Genomic DNA, 23,398 nt, shown 5'->3' with positions numbered 1-23,398 from the left:
CAGGATGTAGCCATTTAGCTAGCCCATATATTTGGCTAAAAAGTGAGATTGTAAAAATGCAGTTTGGCTACAACAATATTCTTAAGCAATAATTCTTATGCTAAATGCAGTTAGCTAGGTAGCTACATCTTTTAATATTTTCCTGAAGACTTTTTCTGCAAACAAAATGGTTGAGTAATCGGTTTAGCTTGAGGGGTAATGATGGGCGAATTGCGATAAAGTTGTTTTGGAAGATGGTATTACGCCTCTTCAACTCTTTTCTTTAACTGTACTAAACGCTTAACCCGGTGTTAGCAACAGACTGTTTTTTTGAAAAAGGCTGTTACGCCAATGGACTGTGACAATTAATTTTAAACTTACGCCAGCACGAATGTGCAACACTGCCTACCTGGAATAACCACTCAGCCTGTATTAGCAATGGACTGTTTCTTGTGTTTTTATTTAAACAGCGTCTGCGAAAGAGCTTTTTTCAAAGGAGTATTGACCCTATGCGCCTGTTCAACTCTGTTTAACTGTACTAAGCGCGTAGCCCGGTGTCACGATTAATCTCTATAATAATAGCCGTCGTCTGTCTGTCTCTGCGCGGACCCCCCGCTGAGTTTGAAAATAATGTTACGGAAACACGAATATCAAATGCGATATATTTTTATCCACTTTGTTGCGACGGGTAAATATAAAGGACGGGCGAACCCGTGGATTTTTCCACGGGCAACGACTAGTAAAATAATATTGACCGATTGTTTTTGCTATGACGGAGTGACAACGGTTATAAACTGTGTTTTTATTTCAGCCTTTGTTGAGGAAAAGTTATTTTTTGAAAAATATGTTACAGTCGCAAAACTACAATGGTGTATACACTTCACTTGATTTACGATATACTGCATACCTGTACAAAAGCGCTCCACCTGACCGTGTCACGCAGTATGTCGTTCTTATTAAACGCGCCTTGGGGTGTTCAACGCTGGGTCACACCTTGGCTTGTGGCTTACACCCTTGCTTGTGTGTTACGCCGGCGTTTCGACGCCGGTTTTCCCGGCTAGTTCAAAATATTAGAGGTAAAATGATTTTTGCGGAGAGAGAGCCATTGCTCGAACGGAGCTATTTTCCTCGTTCCCATAAATATATTAGAGCGTGACAAATTTCCGCGTTTCCCCCTAGTACGTAAAATTTTGATGAAAACGTGGGCGTTTATGACCCACTTACCCAAATATTTTTTATGGTCATTTCTTCCGTGAAAATCTGGTTGGTCGAGACACGCCGTTTTCAGTTAAGATCAGGTCGGCACAGAGCTTTAGCCACGGTCACTCTTACTAATATCACGTGACATTTCTCCAGATACATAGCGCTTGAAATGAAAATTGCGTTGATATGGCCATATTGGCTTGTTAGTCGTAATGGACGGAAGGGCATTTTCAAGAAACGAAGAAAGGGTATGTTTAGCTAGCTAATATATCACTATTTTCTTACATCTTCGCCTTTCTCACACCTAAAGCTAGCTAGCATAAAACTGCCGACTTAGCTGGAATAATAATAGAACTTAGATAGCATATAGCTATAGCTACCTAGCTACTTCTTGTTTGCCCATTTTTATGCTAACTAGCTAGCATAAAAAAGAGCAAACAGTGCCATATAGCTACCATAATACACTAGCTACAAAGCTAACATAGAATTAACTACTTAACTGGGATAAAACTACCAATGTAGCTAACATAAAATTAGCTATTTTTGCTAGCATAAAATTAGCTACATAATAGCAGCATAGAAAAATTCTTTTGGACAGATTTTCTAACTATACATATACTACACCAGTGAGTGAGTGAGATAATTCTACATATACTACACCAGTGAGTGAGTGAGATAATTCTACTCTGTAGGAATGTCCCATCACATAGCTTGTTCTAGCTACAATCATCCACAAAATTTCTTGTCTCTGCTGGCAATTTTATTCCAAAAACCAAGAACTAAAAAGTTTAGAAAGTCAGCAAAAAAAGAACATAGCTAGCTAGCTAGATATTTTGCAGATAGTACGTTCATAAAGGTATGTCACATGTAATCGTTTACCTTGCTGAGTCACAAAGGTCAGTGTTAAACATGAGGAGGAATGGAGAGCCATAATTTTGTGGATGATTGTAGTTATATATATATATTGTACGCACGTCCAGGAAATGGTTCATCAAATCGAAGATGAAACCGTTTGATCGATACCATGAAGCACGTGGGAACTTTGTTTTTTATACGATTCATTATACGATTCAATTGAGAGGGGCATCTAAAATTTTTCGCTTGCGAACAAAGGGGACTCAGTCCCACGCTCCGCAACACTTTCTATACTAGTTTAAAGACGTCATTAAACCTTCAAGTCCGAAACGGATTGGGTGACTAAGGTTTAAGAAAATCGAGCATTTTGATCTCAGGTTATCCCAGGTTATTAGTTGCCCACACGGTAAAAAATGAATGACGTCACCACCTCGTTTTCAAGTTATATGGCCTCAAAGTTTTAGATCTATGTAATGTTTTCATTTGTTCATGTTAAGTTATTCACGTTAAATGAATGTTATTGACGTCGTAATGTTTAATATGTATTAGACATGTATTTAACGGTAACATCAAAGGAAATTAAACATCACTATGCATGTCACTGACGAATGTAACCTTATAATATAGGTGATTACACAAAAAGCAGAAATGTAACACATTATCAATGTGATATAAATTTTACACATGGAATGTATTTATAATACATAAAGTCTAAAAAATAAATTTCTAGCTCCAAATTTTTTTATTATCTTGTTTACACGAAAAAGAAAGTCAGCTGACTCCACGTGTTGGCGTGTCAATTGAGAAGTTATTCGTTGATACCAGAATTGTTATTTTGGTCATTATAGCGGTGGCTTAATAACACTTGTTGATTTTTATTAAACACCAACGGTGGAATAGTGACCGCGCTTTTTGATTACTTAATTCCATTTTCTTTGCTCACGTGGTTAATATCGGGAAATCCTTCGTTTTCAGAGAAATGGCCTCAGCCAAACAAATATAATTAATTCTTAATTTATTTCTTAGGGTAACACGTAACCACGGCAATTTTATTCTATTGGTTAAGTATAATGATGAATGATTGAGAGTAATTAGGTTATTTACTCTGACATTTGTTTGCGTCTAAGCTTTTGTTTGAGAGAAACTGAATTTGATATCCTCAAGAAATCTTAGTTAACTAGACTATTTTTCTATATGCTGTCGAAAATTTATCTAGATAATGATGATGACTTTCACGTGGATCATACTTCGCAACAAAATATTTTTGTTATTTATTTACCATATTGCAACAAGATGGAACATGAAATATATATATATATATCTTGTTTGTTGGTTTGTTTTTTTAAAAGCTCGCTCGTAAAATTTGTTGCATTTTTTTACAAAAAAAAAACAGTAGCTATAGCTGTTTTTAGCTTTATTAACACTTTTGATCATTTTTCTTTTTTATACTCAAAGCGCAGTTATTGTACTTCAGCATACTGAAGCTTTGACTCAGAATTATTTTAAGAAGCGCTCTCCAACGAATTGTAAAGTTATTTTTGAGGAAGAACATGGTAGAAGCGAAAAATGAACGTTTTCGGAGAGCTTGAAATAGTCAAAAATGTAGAAAAAAGCAGCAAGCTTTAGCTTAACTTCATACAAGTGTTTTTTTATTAAGGACCTTATTCTTTGAGTGCAAACGTAAAGTGGACCTTAAACATAATCACAAGAGGAAGACTGCCATAAATAAACGCTCCTAAGGCTGTGGAAGAGGTACCAACGCTATTTAATCCAAAACAACGCCCTTTATGTTCGTAATTTCAACGCCACAATAAAGTTTATCATGCGAAATTGACTTACCCAAGAAAATTCTTGTATTATGCGTACTTTCGTCTGGGTTTAACTTATATCCTGTCTTTTTCTTTCTGAATGCTGGAAACGTTCTTAAACGTGTTATTTGTAGAAGCATAGGTTGGTTGTGAAGAATTTATTCTCCATTCCATGAACTTTTAGCTATTCTTGGAATAAGAGCAGCGAAGCAAACTTTACGTCTCACCAGGTATAAAATAACCTGTGCTTGGTGTGCGGTTGACAACTATAGGAAAATCGACCGAAGGGCCATATGAATTTATTTTTGCAATTAATAAAAAAATTTATGATAATATGCCTTCTGTTTACGTACGCAAGAAGATGCAAAGTCCTAAAGATTGCTAGTAACTTTCTTACGGCTCATGCATTGCTCCTCTTAAAGCATGGCGTGGTGCGATTATGTTACAACACCTTTCGCATTTGCTTAAAAATAATAATTAGCTGAAGCAACATTTATTAAATTAATGTACATATTTCAATAATTCTCAGTGTCTTGGCAGACAGTTCGATTTTTTACAGATTTTTTAAATGTTACATTAAATTTTCTTTTGTGACCGGTGAAAATACTCTAACTGACCGATAGCATGATAAGCGTCCAAACCCAATCATTGCCTTGATGCCTTCAGAGGTTAAGACAATATATAAGAAAAGTAACATATTTTATATCTCATCAAATCAAATTATAATAAACATTATTATAATAAACATTTTCGAAATAAAGCAATCAATTTTATTTTTTTCAATTTCGCCACCTTGCATTTGTTTACATTATCGGACATTTCGTTATTTTTGCGCATTTTGAGTGAACAATTATTTTTTCTTTTTGATGACTAATTGATAATGCGCTAATTCATATAGTTAGAATTAGGTTTAAAAAAATAATTCTCTCGCAGAATCTTACTCTTAATACCTTTATCGGTATCATCCTTACCCATTTCTCCTATTTTGATTACGCACAATTTTTTATTAATTGTAACTAGTTAATTAGGCTCGCAAAAAATCAATTTAGGGAAAAAAACAATGGAAAAAATATAGGTTCTCTTAAGTGGATATACGAAACCTTTATTGGATAGTCCTTTTATCTGTTAAATGTGATGTTTATTCTTAAAACAGAAAAAGGGTAAATGATGGGCTAAAAAGTTTAAAAATACAAAAAAATTTTTAAAGAAATTGATATACCCGTTGCCTTTATCCCATAGAGCTTAAAACGCTAATGAAAACAATGTACGTTAAATAAGAGAAAAATGATCATATCTACCTGTCACAGATGGATGGACACACTCTTTGTATTATTATAGGGCTGTATATAAATCCATATTTTCCATTAATGGTACTTCTCTAGAACTCTCCTCAATTAATAAATATTGATTGACTCGAAAACGTCATAACAAAAATAAAAGTTTTAATAAAGAAAGCTATTAAAAAAAAATTTAACCTTCCCTTCTTTTCATTAAAATTATAATTAATTATGGTTAATTACATAAGTAAACGCAATCATTACGGTTAGGAAAGAACTTTGACATTATCTTATTTTAGCAATGATAGTATACAACATAACATTTAATCATACAGGATGACAGCTTTGGATGGTGTAAATTTTTATATTTGTTTAACACTTTTGATAATGCTGAAGACAGGTAAGTAAGTGTTTATCAACACATAGTAGTCATGTAGTAAACGACATGTTTTGCACGTAAGTAAGCAAAATCCTGTCCATGCTTTACGAAATATTAAAACTAAAAGAGTGTGAACGAGCAATTTTTATGAGATGTGGATGAAAGCAAACAAGAACTCTGACCACTAAACTTGACTAGACGCCTCAGGCCATCAAACTGTTACTGTGCTACACACGTGCCAATGGCAAAAATACCTCTTTATGACACATGGATTGAAATAATCTCATGCATGGATTGCTACAGATAATACTATAAGGAGTTTAATTATTATATATTAAACAAAAATTTACAGAAAACTTGCTTAGTTTGGAAAAATAACCAAAAAATAAGGATTTGTCTATGAAAATATTAAATTTGTAAAATATTATTCTGATTCGCAGCAATGTCTGGGTCAGTTGAAGCTATTATAAAGAACATAGAAGCAACTGTTAACTCAACTGCAGAATTAAGTTGGAGAGTGGAAACTAATAAGGATGGAGAAAGGGTATTTGGTGTGGAGTTGTCCGAAGGTGGTGTGGTATTAGTAGATGGAAGGTCTGCAACAGTAAATGACGCTGGTAAAAACAAATTTGGTGGTCGATTATCAGCAAGCTTTTCAAATAATGTGTATAAAATGTCCATTAAGAAAATCCAATACAATGAAGCAAAGTCTTTTACATTAATAGCTGCATTCGAATTGAAGTCAACTCTAGTTCCTGTAAATGATACTGCAACAATCACAAGTGTTAAAGGTTAGTTAAAAACTTTTGTTATTATTAATAATTTATTGACTTGTTGATGTAACCCTTTATCCCTGATCTTAATTCCTGGCATGTTGTTTAAAAAGTATTAAAACATCAGAAAAAAATACTTCCGACATTTCCCATTCAGTGCGACTTTAACAAATTTTACTTTATAAAAGATAAGTAATTGGAACCAATGTTTGTCTTTATTTGAAGCCATTGTTTTAAGCATGTGTTTAAAAAGCCTTAAAACCTGTAGTTGTATGCGCTTTGATGTATCTGCAGTTAATGTTAATGCGTGTTAACTGTAGCTGTAAAAAATTTATTTAGCTATCTAACATTGCGACATTTTTGTAAGTATGTGCATGGCGTAAATCTGTGCGTACTTGTTGTAGGTGGTCCTCTTTTTTGTAGTGCAAATTTGTTTTAACCAGAGTCAGTTGCTGTTTTAGCCGCGTCATTTATAAGCTTTTAGATCTAAAAGCTTATAAATGACGCGGCTAAAACAGCAACTGACTCTGGTTAAAACAAATTTGGTGGTCGTTTATCAGCAAGCTTTTCAAATGGTGTATACAAAATGTTCATCAAGAAAATCCAATACAATGAAGTAAAAATCTTTTACATTATTAGCTGTATTTAAATTGAGGTCAAAATATTCTGGTACGAATGATACCGCCGTATCATTAGTGTTAAAGGTTTGTTAAAAAACTGTTGCGATCGGTGATAATTTTTTGAGTTCTTTTTGTAATCATTTCACTCTGACATGTTTTTGCGCAAGTAATAGACCAAGCACTATCAAAAATAAAACATGCTTAAATTTCCGAAATTCAGTGAACCTGTTAAACGTTTATTAAGCATAGTTATTGCAACGTTGATTTATATTACAACAACTTGTTATTATTGTGTAGTTTAAAGGTTATGAGATATGCGATGATATAATTAGCTTCATTATATTTTTGGTTACATCAAGAATGTTCGCGATAATTTTACCACGATTTACACCAAAAATACAGTAAATCACGCCAAATTTGATCAACCCCGACGGTTTTTGTCTGCAAAGAAATAAGACCTATTGCGTCTGACTCTGTAAGCGACCACTTAACCATGCTGTGTCAAGCGTTTTGGCTGTGAAAATGCGCGGGTCGATAAGGAAACCATCATTCGCTTCGCTTAAGCCTAATCTTAAACATATTGCGGAGAATTTGGTACCACGTAGATATCTTGCCGAGTAACTTTCTTTCATTAAAGTAACGGTAATGTTACTATAGCCGACAAACAGTTTATATAGCGAACTTAGAACGTGACACTTTGTGAGTACGTGCATGGCGCAAATATGTGCCTGCTTACTGTTGAAGGTTCTCTTTTTTCCCACAACATAATCGAAAAAAGCGTTGACGTTGAAATAAAAATGTTATTATCAAGGTAGTTTCAAGCAATAAGGACAATTGTGCGTAAGGAGAATTAAAGTATAGTTTTTTATATAATTTCCATTAAATCATCAGTTAATGTAACATACCAAGAGTTGTTAAACAACGCGTTTTTTTTAAAAAAAATGGTATTTTTCTGATTCGTTAATTTTCTTGAATAAGGTAGTTGTCTATCATTTGGTTTAAACTTCCAATTTAGAAAAGCATATCAGCATGTTTTAAAGGCGCGCAATTTTTGAAACTCAGACAATATAGCTAAGTTTAAAATTATTTTTATCTCCGTAAAAAAAAATCGACTTGATTTTTCCCAAGCTTACTATATTTTGAGTTTTCCGTAATTTTGATGTAATTATTTTGTTTAAGACTTTCCGCATTCAAATCAATAATAGAGAAGAAAACATCAAAGTTACTTTTTGAAATAACAACAATAATTTTACCATAAAAAGTGCCCCTATCATCTATATAATAATACGCTAAGTGTGTCCGTCTGTCTGTGACAGGCAAAGTGGATGCGTTCATTTTCCCTTGATATAGCCGAAATTTCCTTTGAAGTCTCCGAAGAGGTTTTATCCATTTTGCTAGCGAGTTTACTTTGTTTACATCACGTGATCAAAGTGGAGCAACTTGATTTGCTGAAAAAAATTTAACGGCTTTCTTTACAAAAATCGTGTTCCTCGAAACCGAAAGAAACAACAACAAAAGAACGGCCCCTTCATCTTGAAAAAAGTCAAAAATTAATTCTGAGAAGAAAAAGTCCAAGAAGTGAAGTATGAAGTGGTAGCTAGAGCTAACAATAACGTAGTACAGTTAGAAGTAGAAAATGAAGGCTATAGTTTGAAGTGGATTTAGAATCAATAATAGTAAGAACTTTGATGTTTTCAGACGTTTAGTTTTCATGTCACTGGAGTAAGCAGCCTCGCATTTTCCAAAAAAAGCCTCAAATTCTTGAAGTTTTATATTTTACCGCTTTTTTAAGAACACCGCAGCCACCATATTTGTTTATGCTTTTGTTGCATAACTAATGTATTCCCTGGCACGTAACTAATGTGTTTGTCCTAAAATTCAAAATGCTACATACAGCTGTTAACTGACTAACAAACGGAAAACTTTGGTATGCTTACTGTAATATTATTATTTTTACATTACTATTGTTTCTCTTTATATGTGTTTTACTAAGCATAAATAGCTAGCTTTAGTTTGAGCTAAGTATTCCCAGTTTAAGTATATTTAACCGGGTGTCTTTGTGGAAGAGGATGGTATGCAACCGAAATGACTATGGCTTTTTCATCTTTTTTTTTAAGCTTCTAAGGGAAAGACAGTATTTAAAATGTGTAAAAAATTTATTTTTGTTGATTTGTCTTTCAGGCCTCCTTTTTGACATTTCAGAATAAAATACTGAGGGTTTTCAACATAATCATAAGATGTACATATTTGAGATGTGTTATTTCTGACATTGTTATTATTTGTGTTGTGGCTGTTGGTGTTGTAACTGTAGGTGTTGTGACTGTTGTTGTTGTAACTGTCGGTTTTGTGAGTTTGGTGTTGTGAGTGTCGGTGTTGATCAACTAGATTTTACACCTTCCAAGCTGTTCTTTTTTATTTTTTGTAAGATTTTGTGGAGGATTTAATGCGATTTGATATTCGACATTTTGTGTAAGATTTTAAGGACATTTATTTTCATATCCACTGCTGACGTCAGAAAAATATCTAAAACAACCTATATTTCATAGGCCTTTTGCCTAAGTGGATTTTTCTACAGGCCTTATCGACTAGTCTACATAATAATATGCCAGTTCTGTCTGTGACTTTTGCAAAGTGCATAAAATTTCTTTGATAAAGTCTATAAAACATCGTCTATAAATTTGTTCTGTAAATTAGCAAACTTTGACGTTAGAGCAATATTGACGTCAAAGGAAAGTATATTAAGATTAGTGAAGCCATTGCATTGTACTTTTAAATTTAAGGCTAAATAACTTGGAAACGGGTGGAAATAACTGACGTCATCTCCTGCGTGGGTAACTAAGGACTACCTGGGACCAATTTGGGTAAGTTTTCCAAACCTAGGTCACCGAATCCGTCTCGGAATGGAGGGTTTAATGACGTCATCAAAAAACTTTTTAACCTTAATATCTCTGCATCCGTTTGTCAAAAGTACATGATCCTATACATAATCTTGATCATCGTTTCAAGGTCTATGCGATTAAAGTTAACAGGGATATAAATTTCGGAAAATTTTTTTTTCGCGTTTTAACGGGCCATTGCTGAGGTCAGCAAAATTTTTAAACCCTTATATGTCCTTAGTCGTTCGTAGAAAAAATATGATCCTATACATTATTTGGATCAGCGTTTCAACCTCTACACGTTGCAGGCAACGAATAAATTAAATTTCGGCAATTTATTTTTAGATTTGCAATGCTGACGTCAGCAAAACGTCTTAAACAACCAACTTTTTTAATGTCCTATTGCCTAAGTGGATTTTTCCACGGACCTTTATCGACTAGTTAATATAATAATTATCCTTTATATATTGAGATTAGTTTAAATATATATAAATCAAAGTCATTAATAATAATGAGAGCAGAAAAATTATAACCTCACCCATAAGAGCGAGTCCAAAAATCTTTCCTGTGAAATTTTACTTTTGATGTATTTGACATCGATATTATTGGCAAATCAATTTCAGCAGCAGTTTTTTCGTTGCGAAATTTCCAACAGTTGTCAGATTAAAGTTTTTACCAAGATACCCTGCTAAACTTAGTGATATTTTGTAAGTTTTAAAACAATAAAATACTAATTAAAATATAAACTATGAAATTTATCTCCTTGATATATCAATCTTCATGCTTTTTGTTTAGTGAAAAAAATATACTCTTAAAACAACTTAAAAAGTGACTGGTCAATAAGTCTGTTATACCAAGGCAAAAATATCAACAGCACCAAGACTGCAAGATTGTGGTTGGCTGTAATGAATACAATTAATGAACGAAGGCAAATTTTCTAAATAGCATATGCATTAAACACCATACAGAATCTTAAGTTAGGTATTGAAATGCTGTTAAAAAATAGCTTCCACATTCGAATATGATTCATAGCTAAAAGTTTTCTTTTTGATATTACAGAGATAAAACTCTTTGTGTTGCCATTTTGGCCAAAACGCCTTGCAAAAGTATAATGGCCGCAAAAATGTATGTAAAGAACCACTTCTTTTTTATGTATGTCAAGAACCACTTCTTTTTTATCAGGAAATGTTAATTTAACTATTTTATCTATGTAGATAAAATTCCGTTCAGTTCATTAATTAAACTCAATATTAATATTGTACAAATAATTTTTTTACTGAGTCAGCTCAAAGTTATTTAAATAAAGGTTAACAAGTCCATCGTATTAAATACATATCTTATCTGACAGAGAAAGGAAATATCGCAAATTTAGTACTTAATATTAAGTATACAGTACTTTATGCTTTTATACATATGCACCTTTATAGATATGCATCCTACACATTGTTTCGTGATACACAACGGTTATCACAATGTTTTACCTAAATTCATAGACTCCTAAAATGTGTTTGCAGTCGGGACACAATTGAGCCATTTAAGAACATAATCAGGTAAAAATTTTATTGAACTGCCAATGACGTACTTGTCGGAAAAAAAATGAAAATTATCATAACGTCGTAAGACCTAGGCCAGACATTTAAAAAAAGAAAACCAGATAACAATTCAACTCATCACTTTAATAATAAAAACTAAGGAAGATTTCCTAGTCCCCTTAAACATTGAAATAAAAAAGAGGAAAGGTCACACCATCAGAAAACGGTGGAAATGTTGAAAAGAGATATAAGATGCTTGATTTTGGTATAAATGCCCAATTTACAGCAACCGTTTCTTAATATGATGTTATAAATTTATACAAAATTACAAAATGAAACATAATGTGATCAAACATGCCCTTTTTGGCAGGCGGTACATTTGACAATTGACTTTTTCTGACTATCATGAACAAAATTCTCGATATGTTTCCCTAAACAACCTTTCTTGCTTTGTTCTTGCGTCTTACCTATGCCCAATCAGAAAATATTATGTCACACAAGTTTTTGCGAAATACTAAGCAAGTACTTGCAAAAGCATTGTAAAATAATTAAAAGAAACGATTTTGGCAAATCTAGCAAACTTAGTACATGTCTGAAAGTTTCATTTGTGTTCTTAGGTGGTCCTGACCAATGTGGTATTTCACTAAACTCAAGCTACACTGTACACGAAGGAAAACAATTATCACTCTTGAGCGAAATTTGTGGAAATCCCAAACCTATTTTAACTTGGAAATTGCAAAACGAATTAGGGTTTTCATATTCTAGCGACTTTATGCTTATGGATACATTCTCAATGCGATACAGATATGTTTATAAAACTCGACGTCTCGTGACACGTGAAGATTGTGGAACAAAGCTAGCTTTCAATGCCACTGGTGCGAATGGTACCATTCAAGGATACGCAGTACTTGATGTAACATGTAATGTCTATTCTTTTTTTTTTATTTGTTTCGATTTGAAAATTGTAAAATCTGATTATTATTTTTAGTTTCGCCTCGAAAAATCCGGAAGGTGATCTTCTACAAAGAAAATGATTGTATAAATGGTACATGGACAAGTGAAGGAACTGGCAATTGTCCGCTGACTTACCATATCCATTTTAATGAAGAAAATAATATTTTTAATACAAGCTACACACATTACGCTGTATGCAACATATCCAATGTTTCCAGTGTAGTTATTTGGGCTTCATATAGAAACAAATATGGCCAGAGAACAAAAGTAAATATTAGTTTAACAACTCCAGCACCATCTACAAAAGTCACCGATGCTTGCAAACGTCCTATATTGTTAAAAGGTACTTGAAATTTATAATCAAATTAGATTACTTAAAAACAATTTAAGGAATCTTGTTATTTCGAAATACTCCTTGATGTTTTAGTATTATATTCTTAGTGAAAAGTTTGGATACAAAGAAATTATTGGTAACAATAATTATAACGCTGGTTATCACGCAAATAGCAAATATAGGTATTTATGCAGTTGTGAAACTCAGAGGTTAGAACTTCTTTTGTTATCACAATTTCCGTGTGGTAGCTTTCAATCATGACATGACATGTATTTTTCTAGGCACTGGATGCAATTGCAGAAATAAACAAAGTGTAAAGAAAGATGACGAATATAAAGACGGCCAAGATTATGAAGTATTTCCTGCAACGGAATCGCATTATACAGGCCTTCAATTGGAAACAAGAAAAGAAACTACTTATGCCGACTTAACACAAGCAACTGTTAATGAATATTCCGAAATTAAAACTGAAAATCGGTTCAAAATAGTTTAAGAACATTTGCTTTTTTTCTATTAAGGTATGTTTCAGCAAACATTATACAGGCTTCATGCAGCATATAAATTTAGTGGTTTATTTCTTTATAGTCCTTTAAGAGTTTATAAGTTATAAATGGTTTTATTGTTACAGTATTACAGTACAGAAACGTTTTTACTTTTGAAAAAATTCGTATCGTAATGTGCATTTTTAAATGTTCGATATATAACAGGAAAAACCATCTGGCTTGTTCACACGTTCAGATCATTACGGAATGGCGAAGAATTGAAAACTAGCTGTTCGTACGCCAAATTAAAATACTTTAGAAAGTGTGGGTTGGAGAGATGCAGATGTTGGTGCTTTTCTAACTAGAAAGATATGTGTCTAGGGGACATAGAAGTCCTAAATCTAAATTTTCTATAGAGAAGTTAAAAACCTTGAGGTGTAGAAAACTAACTACATAATTTGCGAAAAGTAACACGCAATTGATATGACGTTTTCTTCCAAAGTAAAGAATTCATGGGGTTACATCTAGCAACGTATTTAACCCTATTCGGTCCGGCGGTGCGGATTCCGCTCCCCCTGACGGGTTTTTTAATCACTCCATAACGCTGTGCTGTAAGGCGATGATACTTACTGAGTTTCAGTATTTATCTATTAGGCACCTGCATGCCAAATTTTTAGGTCCCCTGCTTTTCAGAGGCTATTGGCTATTACTCGAAACTACCCTGAAAATCTCCATGAAACCCTTTTAATGGGGAAAATATAATAAATCCTGTTAGAATTATCCTTAGAACTCGAAACTTACAGCACAACTTTGTTTCATCAAAACGAATCATTTGCTATGTTTTGGACAGGTGATTTGCCCGATTTCCTGTGTTTTTTCAGATTTTACCTGAAAATCGGGAAAAACTAGTTTTCCGGGAAATTTTTGGCAACTTTTTATGCGATCTATAAAAAAACAGGAAAATGTTTTAAATAACTTTTATGTAGCTTTTAGAAACTTCAAACAGAATGTAAAAACTAACTAAAGTAATTAAATTTGAAGCAGATGGTGGCATTTCGAACAAATTTTAAGCTTTTAATGACGTCACAGAAAATGTGCTGACGCAAGCAAGAATTTATTACCGCCATTTTGTTCCTTTTGTGACGTACTATAAGTGTGTCAAGTTTGATTTGATTCAATTTGAACAAGCCTATGAAAAGTTAACTTTTAAAGTCAATCCTAAACTGTACAATCAAATCAAATGTTTTTTTTTTACATAATGTTCATTTAAAATATTAGCGTGTATATTTCATTTCACATCGTTCAGCCCAATTTCGGCATATTGATTAGAATCATCAGTCGTTGTTTTCAAATCAGCATATACACTCGGTTTTATTGCGTGCAAATTTATATCTGTATAATTAGATATTGTTGTTCCCATAACTTCATATTCTTCAGCATTTTTGTTTGCCACGTTTTGATGTTGTTTCTTTGTTTTAAAATTCAAGATGACGAAACCTGTAAAAAAATAAAAAAAAGAGAAAAAAGACGCTCAATCATGGAATTTTCTTTCTGCACCCTATTATAGCTGAATGCTATATATAACCTACTGAGATCAAGTTCTGCCTTATTGGTAATCAAAAGGGTTTGTGTTTGTTGAATTAACTAACCAAAAATTGAAGTGACATTAGAATTTGGTGATTTGATTGTTGTGTTACAATTCTTGGTTTTCAGAAACAAACATAACATTTGTATTTAATTCTATTTGAAATCCTTCGGTATCTTTTACACTTGTACTAAGTTTTATTAGCTACTTTGAATACGTAATGTAAATCAGCAAGTTGGTAAATAATAATTCTAAATAATTCCTACCTTTGCGTAGCAAAATGCCAAAAAAGATGACATTTAATATCACTGTAAAGACGAATGACCCGATAACTAGGATAACTATGAGTTTTATTGTGAGCTTAGATTCGTCTAAAGTAAATTAATTGATAACAAAACACACTATACACTCCTTTACAAATTTTTTAAGGTTTGTTAACCTGAATAAGTATGAGCTCAAACCTTTAATAAAGTTGGTAAAGTTAATCTAATTTACTCTTTGAATGTATTGCATTGTAATTTTTACCTAACGAATACCAACAGATTGTTATATTTGTGCATGACATTTTAAGTGTTTTTTCAAAATATGAGTTAGCCTACGCATTATTTAAGCGTCGTACCTTATAATAAAATATACCTGCACTTATTTCTTTTGTTTCTGGTGCTGGCGTCGCAGGACTAATTCTATCGACTGTTATATCCCCAATTTCTCCTTTGTGGGTTGCCCAAATACCGACGCTGGTGATATTCAGTTGAGTGCACATGGTAAAATATGTATTTGAGGTGAAGAAAATTTCACTGTTACCATCGAACTGCAATTGATAACTTAGAATACAATTTCCCATTTTTTCTCTTTGCCAGAGAATCTTAACGCAGCTAGCATTGTGTCGAGATATTGATTTAATAAAAACTGCAGGGGGTTTAACTAAGAAAAAATTGTAATATATTTGACCAGAACTAAAACAACGAGAGGTACAATAAGGATATACTTACAAATAACATCTACTTTTACAGTCTCTTCAACACTTCCCATCGCATTAGTTGCCTTCAGAATAAATTTTGCTCCACAATCATTGCGTGTCAACTTTCGTGTTTGATAAGTAAATCTGTACTTTCTTTGTTCCGTGTTTATTAAACTTGTATTCGATGGTTTCTTGTATAATTTTTCCCGGTCTAGTTTCCATTCTGCCACAGGTTTAGGGTGCGCACATACATCTTGTGTGAACGTGATGGTGGAATTTTCAACAACAGTGTAATTAGATTTTAATCTTACGCCGCAAATTTTTGGAGTACCTATAATAACACCATAATAGCATTATTAACATTGGAAAAAAAATAAATAGAAAATAAATTAATTTAAAAACATTTCTATCAATATTTTATCTTACTTTATTTTTACTTTCATCAAGGTCAGAAGTATTATACAACTAGTTAGTAAAATTACCGGGAAAGGAGTTGTTTAACATAGCAATGACTTAAAGAACAAAGTAATATCAACGAAATACAAGTCTGTGTTTATTTTAGGTTTGCAATAAAGTTATTGGGATCATGTATACTAATCGATCGTTTCTGTTAGCTATCGTGGGTGGTTATGTGACAACCTAAGTCCTGCCAGCCAATATACATTGGTCAACTGACTTCCTCTAGTTTGCAAAAGTGCCTAAGTTTGAGAAAAGGCAAACTTTTTAAATAATATTTAGTTGTGGTGTACTAAACACCAATCTTTATTACGCATGCGTCGACCTTGACAACATCGATCGGACGAGAGTGTTGTAGATTTTACGCTAATTTAGCAGAGCATTTATCGCTAAAGAAGAACAACAAATTTAGTGCAACTGTTAGTTATGTACGAACAAGAGTTAATTACAGCCTGCTGAGATCGATATTTCTTGTCATCCGTGAATCAGACACGCACAAAAAGAGGAGATTTATCGAGATGCCGGATATCGAACTAATGCAAAAAGAAGCAGATGCTCTCCGATAACTCTATTCTGCTTATTTCTAGAACTGTAGTGTCAACTTTTAAATGTTTAGTGTTATCTTTCCACGCTTAATGTCTCCGGTTCTATATATCGTTTTTCCATTGTAATGATGTGGTTCTCTTTAAAATACATTTTATCTTACGTTAAACATTTACATAGAAAATATAACTTCTCGCAATTCGATGAGAATGTTAACCAAAAACGCTATAAAAAAGGTATTACTCCAAATGAAAAATTACATTACCTTTTACAGCGACCTGAATGTTAAAACGACTGCTATTCAAATGATCACCTGCACCATAAATTACATACAGTTGAAACGTGAAACTTTCATTGTACCGGATATTTCTTAACATTAATCTGTACCTCGAATTAGTAAAAGTAGCTGATAATGATTTATTTTCACGAACTTGAACATAACTAGACTTAAATGATTTACCTTTCACACTGTGCATATTAGAGTCAGATGCAATGCGTCTTTTTGTAGCGGTTCTTGTAGTGTTGGTTGTCGTGGTGGTTTTCATTAAGGGTAGAGTAATACTAATGGAACTATTTCTTCCCAACCTTCCCTTGTATGACGCCCAAATGGTAACAACTGTAGGGTTGCGTAAATTACAAACCTTCAGATAAGTATTTAGGGTGCTGTAAATTTTTTCTTGGTTATTGAATTGCAAATGATAAGTTATAGTGTAAATTCCAGTGTCTTCTCTTCGCCAGGTGGTATAAACACAACTCGAATTATTCATGTACACTGTCGTTATTAATACCATTGATGGGATAACTAAAAAAGTTACATATAGTTAAGCAACAGGTACGCCAGGAGACTTAAAGACTTAAAGTGATGTTAACATCAAAAACAACAACATAGTTTGGTACCAGTAACAGCAAAACAACATATAATATTGGTGACACAAATTACTAGCTCAAGTCAACAGTAATTGCATCAAACAGAGGAAAAAAATTACGACATCAGGTAAAATTTCGTACAAGGACTAAAATCTTTTTTTTTTTTTGAGCCACTCTCGTCTAAAAATATTGCTTCCTATCTTCATTTATAAAGTGCTAAGAAAAGAGTAATAATGTCCAACTTACATACAATATCAACACTTGATTTGCGTCTTATGGTACCCAACTGATTTTTTCCAATCAGCGTGATCTGTTATCCACAATCTGCACGTGTTAATGATTGAGTTTTAAACTCGTATCGATATTGCTTTGAGACACCATCAAGTGCAGTATAAACAGTTGAATGCTTTAACGTAACATTTCCTTTCCAAACCCATTTAACATCTGGTTTGGGATACCCACATATATCTTGGCTAACGGTTAGCATATTATTTTCCATTATAGTGATATTTTTATATAGATCCTTTCCACAGAATATAGGGCCTGTATAAAGCAGATTCATACTTAATGTGATTATATATAACCATATGCTCCTCTTTTTAAAGACAGGATGTAATTTTATGATTTTTTATTGACATGAAATTAAAATTCCATACTAATAGCCGTCGTCTGTCTATTTGTCTGTCTGTTAAGGAAAGACGGAATGCGATATAAAAAGACGGGTAACCCCGTGGATTTTTCCATGAGTTTCCTACTTTGTAGGAGTGAGCACTCTGCATCGTCAGCGTGAGTGTTCGCTAAGAACACGTTAACTACTTACCACTGCGCATAGCTTTGTTCCTAGGGGCATTGAGCAACCTAACGACATGTAGTACGATCGCCTGTGGCCTAGTTGGTGTAATAGGTTTTAATAACATCAACTACGAATCGAAAGGCTCGCGATTTAAACACACTGCCCCACGGATGAGCCGTGATACGGAAAACAAGCTTTTCCTGCGATGTGTATGTACAGTCGACTCTCTAATTCAAACCTCCGTAATTCGATAGTCTTTCTAATTCGATCAATTTTAAAGTTACCTTGACATTTCGTTACAAAAATCCCATAAAAGGACCTCCATAATTAGATCAACTCCCTAATTCGATCTAGATTTTAGGTCCATACAGAGAAATTCTCTTTCTGATTTAAGTTCTTGAGTGTAAAAAGGCCTTAACCACAGTTTCAAACCGTATTTGGAATTTTTTTTATCCATGTTCTGAAATTGCATTTTAAAAGCAAATTTTGTAAAAGAAAAGGCTTTAAACTCAAGAAAATGGATGCTGTCCCTTTAATTACAAATAAGATCCTAATAAATCTTCCGCTTTTTACTTACCCGAGCAATTTCTTAAATATGAAATACAAGCCGGTGTGTGTATCACGGTGGTAGTGGTGGTTGTTGGAATTGTAACAGAAAAGCTAGAAGAATGTTTTTTGCCTAATAATCCTTTATATGATGCCCAAATCGTACCAAATGCAGGACGACTTAAATTACAAATCGTTAGAAAACTTTTGGAACTGCTGTAAATGTCATTTCCGCCATTAATTTGTAAATGATAATTTACTACACAATTTCCAGTGTCTTCTCTTTTCCAAGTAGCGTGGATACAATGCGAAGAAATGATATAAAGTGACTCTAATGGTACCTTTGAAGGTGTAACTAAAGAAATAGTTAGTTTGTACGCACTAAGAAGTTGTTATTGCAATCTTCCAAAAAGTTAGAAAGAATTAATGAACTTAACTTACACAAAACATCAACACTGGTTTCTTCTGCAAGGGTACCCAACTCATTGCTAGCATTAAAAATGATCTTCTTTCCACAATCAGCGCGCGTTAATGGACGAGTTTTAAACCCATATCGATATTGCTTTGTGGCGTCATCAAGTATGGTAGAACACAGTAAATTTCGCCATATCTTATCTCCCTTAAACTTCCATTTAAAATCAGGTTTAGGATGTCCGCATATATCTTGGGTAATCATTAAGGAGTCTTTCTCAGCTATAATGATTTTAGATGCCAGACCTTTACCACAAACTCTTGGAACACCTATCGTAACAAATTTTCAGAACAGGCACTGAATTTATTTCTCATTAAACGCTATGAAGCAAAGTTTTCTGGTACAATTTTCCTTACAGCAATGACAGTAAATTTGATAACACGAAAAGGTTTTGCAATCTCATCACTAAACATTATGTACGTTTCAGAGTTTATTAAATTTTTGGAACGATTTCATGTGTTTGCTCTTACAAGTTTTGTAACTAATATAACCGATATATTTGATGACGCCTAAATATGAAATGCTAACCAGAACAGAAGGTTTGATTTTTATTATTTTAACAACGAATATATGTGGTTAGTCTACCTGAGACGATGACTTTAATGTTGGAACGGTTTACTTGGTATACACTGTATGCAGCAGGTTTCCGAAAAATGGCGTACATTTGAAATGTGCAACTGTCATTGTACGTGACATTTTTCAGCATCAGTGTGTATTTTGAGTTGATAAATGTAGCTGACAATCTGTTTCTACCAAACAATGACATTCCTGTAGGTAATAAAACTGGTGGATTTGTATTTGTTAAAATTCCATTATTTGTGTCAGGTAATATAAAAACTTTTAAAACAACAATTTGTTCAGCAGGTGACGGTATAGCTGTCCATTCCAATTTTAATGTCGATTGGAGGTTAACAGTCACAGTTGTTGCAGCCGCAGTAATGGTTCCTCCATAAACTGAAAAAAGTAGAAACTTTTATAATAAGAAATTTCTTGATACGTAAGGAAACACTTTCTTGAAAACTGACAATGTGAAATTATCGAAGGAGAGGCTGGATGTTTAATCTGGTCAAGCGATGTTTGACTCTACAAAGACAGTTCCAGTTTATGGTGAAGAGAAAAATTAGGCACAATATGAAAGCTTTTATTTACAATTTTTGGTTATTAGATGGACAGGTGGGAGGATGATTTGGATTTTGTTTTTTTATGACATCGAAACGTTAATAGTGTGTTTGGTGAGTTTGTATTAAAAGTATATTACAGATTTTTTTTCGATTTTCACAAATAAATAATGTGATAAAGCTAGTATTTATTTTAAACATTAATTCGAATTTTTTTTAAAGAATTCAGCCCTGATATCATAGGGAAGTTTTAAAGTTAATACTGAGGCTGCAGGGTTCGACGCATTATAAGTAAGCTTATTAAGTTTTTAAGTGGTGGCTTGAAAGCAGAGTAAATGTTGCTGGCCTGTTCTAGGGATACAATTTTAACCTTATCTTTCTGTAGACGTGTCACAAAATTATGTAGCAATAGTACACATCTATCTATCTGACCATGACAACCCAGTTTTTCCGTTATAATAAGTAAACCTAAATTACATTTGGTTACGCAGGCACGTCTGGTGTTCAAAGCTATCATGTTGTTTAAATAAAATATGTAGCTTTATTAATCACATTCAGCTTTGCATTTCACCTTCAATCTAATTGTCTTTTCAGACTTTAAATACTGACGCCTTTTTCAAGGATACCAAGAAAATCCTCTCTAATCGGCACCTATGCACTGGGCATAGCTCGTGTATAAAATAACATAACGAATGTTTTTATTTAAACTTACCGATATGTTGCTCGACAGCTACAGCATAAAATAAAAAGTAAGTGTAAAAAAATACTTTGTCATTCATGGTAAAAAGCGTCATCTTTGCAAGACCATCTTTCTGCACACACAGAATTTTTTAAAAACATTACTTTTATTAAATATTCACTTTATATTAAATCTATGACGTAAGTTAAATTCCAAAGTAAACAAACTTTGTGGTTATCACAACATTCCAAATACGAGAAAGTTTTATGTTTATTGCGCAACAGGTAATAACAGCATAGCATAAATATATATCGCCTTTGGGACAGTTGTTTGGTGAAGTTATTACAACAAGTCGTATCTTAAAATATATATATATATAACTGACTGCAACGTTATCTTTCGAAATTTTTTAAATATAGGAATACTCCGCAACAACCTTAACCCTATCCGGTCCGGGAGGGCGGATTCCGCCCCCCTGACGGTTTTTTTTTAATAAATCCTTATTGCTATCTTATATGGCTATGATACTTACTGAGTTTAGACACCTGCATGCTAAATTTTTAGGTCCCATACCTTTCAGAGGCTTTGATATTGGCCATTACTCGAAACTACCCCTAAAATCTCTATGAAATCCTTATAATGGGGAAAATATAATAACTCCTGTTAGGATTATCCTTAGAACTTGAAACTTGCAACGCAACTTTGTTTCATCAAGAAGAATCAATTTGAATAATTTTGACACGTGACTAATCCGATTTCCCGATTTTGTCGGATTTTACCCGAAAATGGGAAAAAACGGGTTTTCGGGCAATTTTTGGCAATTTTTTACCCGATCCATGTAAAAACCGGAAGATATGTTAAAAAAGTTTTACTTAGCTTTCAGAAACTTCAAACAGAATGTAAAATTTCGCTCTAGAACAAAAGTAATTATATTTTAAGCAGATAGTGGCATTTTTAACAATTTTCAAGCTTCTGATGACGTCACAGAAAATGTGCTGACGCAAGCAAAAATTTATTGCCGCCATTTTGTTCCTTTTATAACTTACTATAAGTGTGCCAAGTTTGATTCAATTTGAACAATCCTATGAAAAGTTATTAAGGGGGGGGTGGGGCGGAATCCGCATATATCTGACCCCCCCGGTCATAGTATGTTCGAAAAACCCCGGACCGAATAGGGTTAAATAGAAAGCTAAAAGAGCTATTCTCTCATCAGCAGGAAGTTTCAACACAATGAAAATATTATGTCCCAACACAAAGCCGAGGACAGAGTTTTTATTTTCCCTAGAGGGTTTTTTGTCTCAAAATGGTAAGTATTTTGTTCCTTTCTTTAGTGTAGTACTATTTATTATTGTTAACTGGTGTGTAACAATCACTGACACTCAGTTCACAATGCTTGAGTGGTAAATACGTTCTTTCTAATAAAATGAAAGTTGCTCACGTGACTCTCTGCCAACTTCAATCATCATCTGAAAGTATTTAACATGGATAACTAATTAAGAAGTAAATTGATTTTTTCAATCCTATAAGTTTGAAAAAAAAATATTTCAGTTTTTATGCATAAGGCAGAAAACGCTGACAATGTATAACTTTATACAAGAGATGAAGAAGATGGTCTTTATGTTGATGCTTGCTTCGGCATGCTTTGCTACTCAGTTAAAAGTAGGAGGGTAAGAGATGTGAAAATGAAACTTATAATATGGAGATGTCAGTCCTGAAAGTTTAAGAGAATATCTTTTATATTATGGATGTTACTGGAGCTCTTTTGCAAGTTCATTTACATTATAGTTTACAACTTTTGCATTATATTGTTCTTTTTATATTTCCAAGCATGTAATAACTAGTCTTTGTTATCCTGGTGCTAAAAAACGTGTTTTTGTTTAGGACTAATGTATGCAGAAGATCAGTTTCATACTCCACTTATAAGTACCAAATAATTTACAAAGTCGTTTATCGAAGTTACAGAACAAGAGGCGCTTGGTGGAAGCGCAAAACCGCCTACAGGTTGGAACCTATGTTTCTTAAATAAGTTTTGTTCTGGCGTTGCTTTTATGTCGTTTTTGTTGTCGTTGATGAGTAAAATTGATTTGTCATTAATATTGGTGTGTGTACCACTGTTTTTTAGTGAGAAAAACATCAGCCATTATGTTCAAATTTATTTTTAAAATGACTAGAAAAGCACTGATGTAACAGTCTTTACTCAAGCCTAAGAATCGCAATAAATTCCGTGCAAAATTCCATTTATTTCTTAAGAAATTCAAAATAATGCAACAATTCTTGATACCTCACTTCGCTGGTGAAAAAAAATA

At 33.2% G+C, this 23,398-nt stretch overlaps 2 protein-coding genes across 6 annotated transcripts; one reads left to right on the top strand and one right to left on the bottom strand.

Moving 5' to 3' along the window:
- Positions 1–5,382: 5,382 nt before the first annotated feature.
- Positions 5,383–16,793, top strand: LOC130635742 (uncharacterized). 2 transcript variants are annotated; one of them, XM_057445199.1, is made up of 7 exons: positions 5,383–5,522; positions 5,942–6,292; positions 11,920–12,222; positions 12,291–12,599; positions 12,698–12,799; positions 12,872–13,108; positions 16,181–16,793. In XM_057445199.1, exons 1-6 carry the CDS (start codon positions 5,459–5,461, stop codon positions 13,081–13,083), a joined length of 1,341 nt encoding a protein of 446 aa, XP_057301182.1. In that variant the 5' UTR covers positions 5,383–5,458; the 3' UTR covers positions 13,084–13,108; positions 16,181–16,793. The 2 variants fall into 2 exon arrangements, with proteins under 2 accessions (XP_057301182.1, XP_057301181.1); XM_057445198.1 differs by lacking the exon at positions 16,181–16,793 and having other exon boundaries at positions 12,872–15,581.
- On the bottom strand, positions 14,267–21,271 carry LOC130635741 (uncharacterized). 4 transcript variants are annotated; one of them, XM_057445194.1, is made up of 6 exons: positions 17,731–17,872; positions 16,883–17,419; positions 15,650–15,949; positions 15,294–15,581; positions 14,924–15,028; positions 14,267–14,569 (listed from the first exon to the last, which is right to left on the bottom strand). In XM_057445194.1, the coding sequence occupies exons 2-6, from the start codon at positions 17,406–17,408 to the stop codon at positions 14,361–14,363; spliced, it is 1,428 nt and encodes a 475-aa protein (XP_057301177.1). In that variant the 5' UTR covers positions 17,409–17,419; positions 17,731–17,872; the 3' UTR covers positions 14,267–14,360. The 4 variants fall into 4 exon arrangements, 3 of the variants coding, with proteins under 3 accessions (XP_057301177.1, XP_057301179.1, XP_057301180.1); XM_057445196.1 differs by lacking the exon at positions 17,731–17,872 and having other exon boundaries at positions 16,883–16,930; positions 17,078–17,647; XR_008982184.1 differs by lacking the exons at positions 14,267–14,569; positions 14,924–15,028; positions 15,294–15,581; positions 15,650–15,949 and adding exons at positions 18,855–19,178; positions 19,265–19,564; positions 19,881–20,249; positions 21,126–21,271 and having other exon boundaries at positions 17,279–17,419; positions 17,731–18,027.
- Between the last annotated feature and the right edge of the window lie 2,127 nt (positions 21,272–23,398).

This window comes from Hydractinia symbiolongicarpus, chromosome 3 (assembly GCF_029227915.1).
Source record: "Hydractinia symbiolongicarpus strain clone_291-10 chromosome 3, HSymV2.1, whole genome shotgun sequence".
In the NCBI taxonomy this organism is placed as follows: domain Eukaryota; kingdom Metazoa; phylum Cnidaria; class Hydrozoa; order Anthoathecata; family Hydractiniidae; genus Hydractinia; species Hydractinia symbiolongicarpus.
This window is presented reverse-complemented; position numbering and strand designations above follow the sequence as displayed.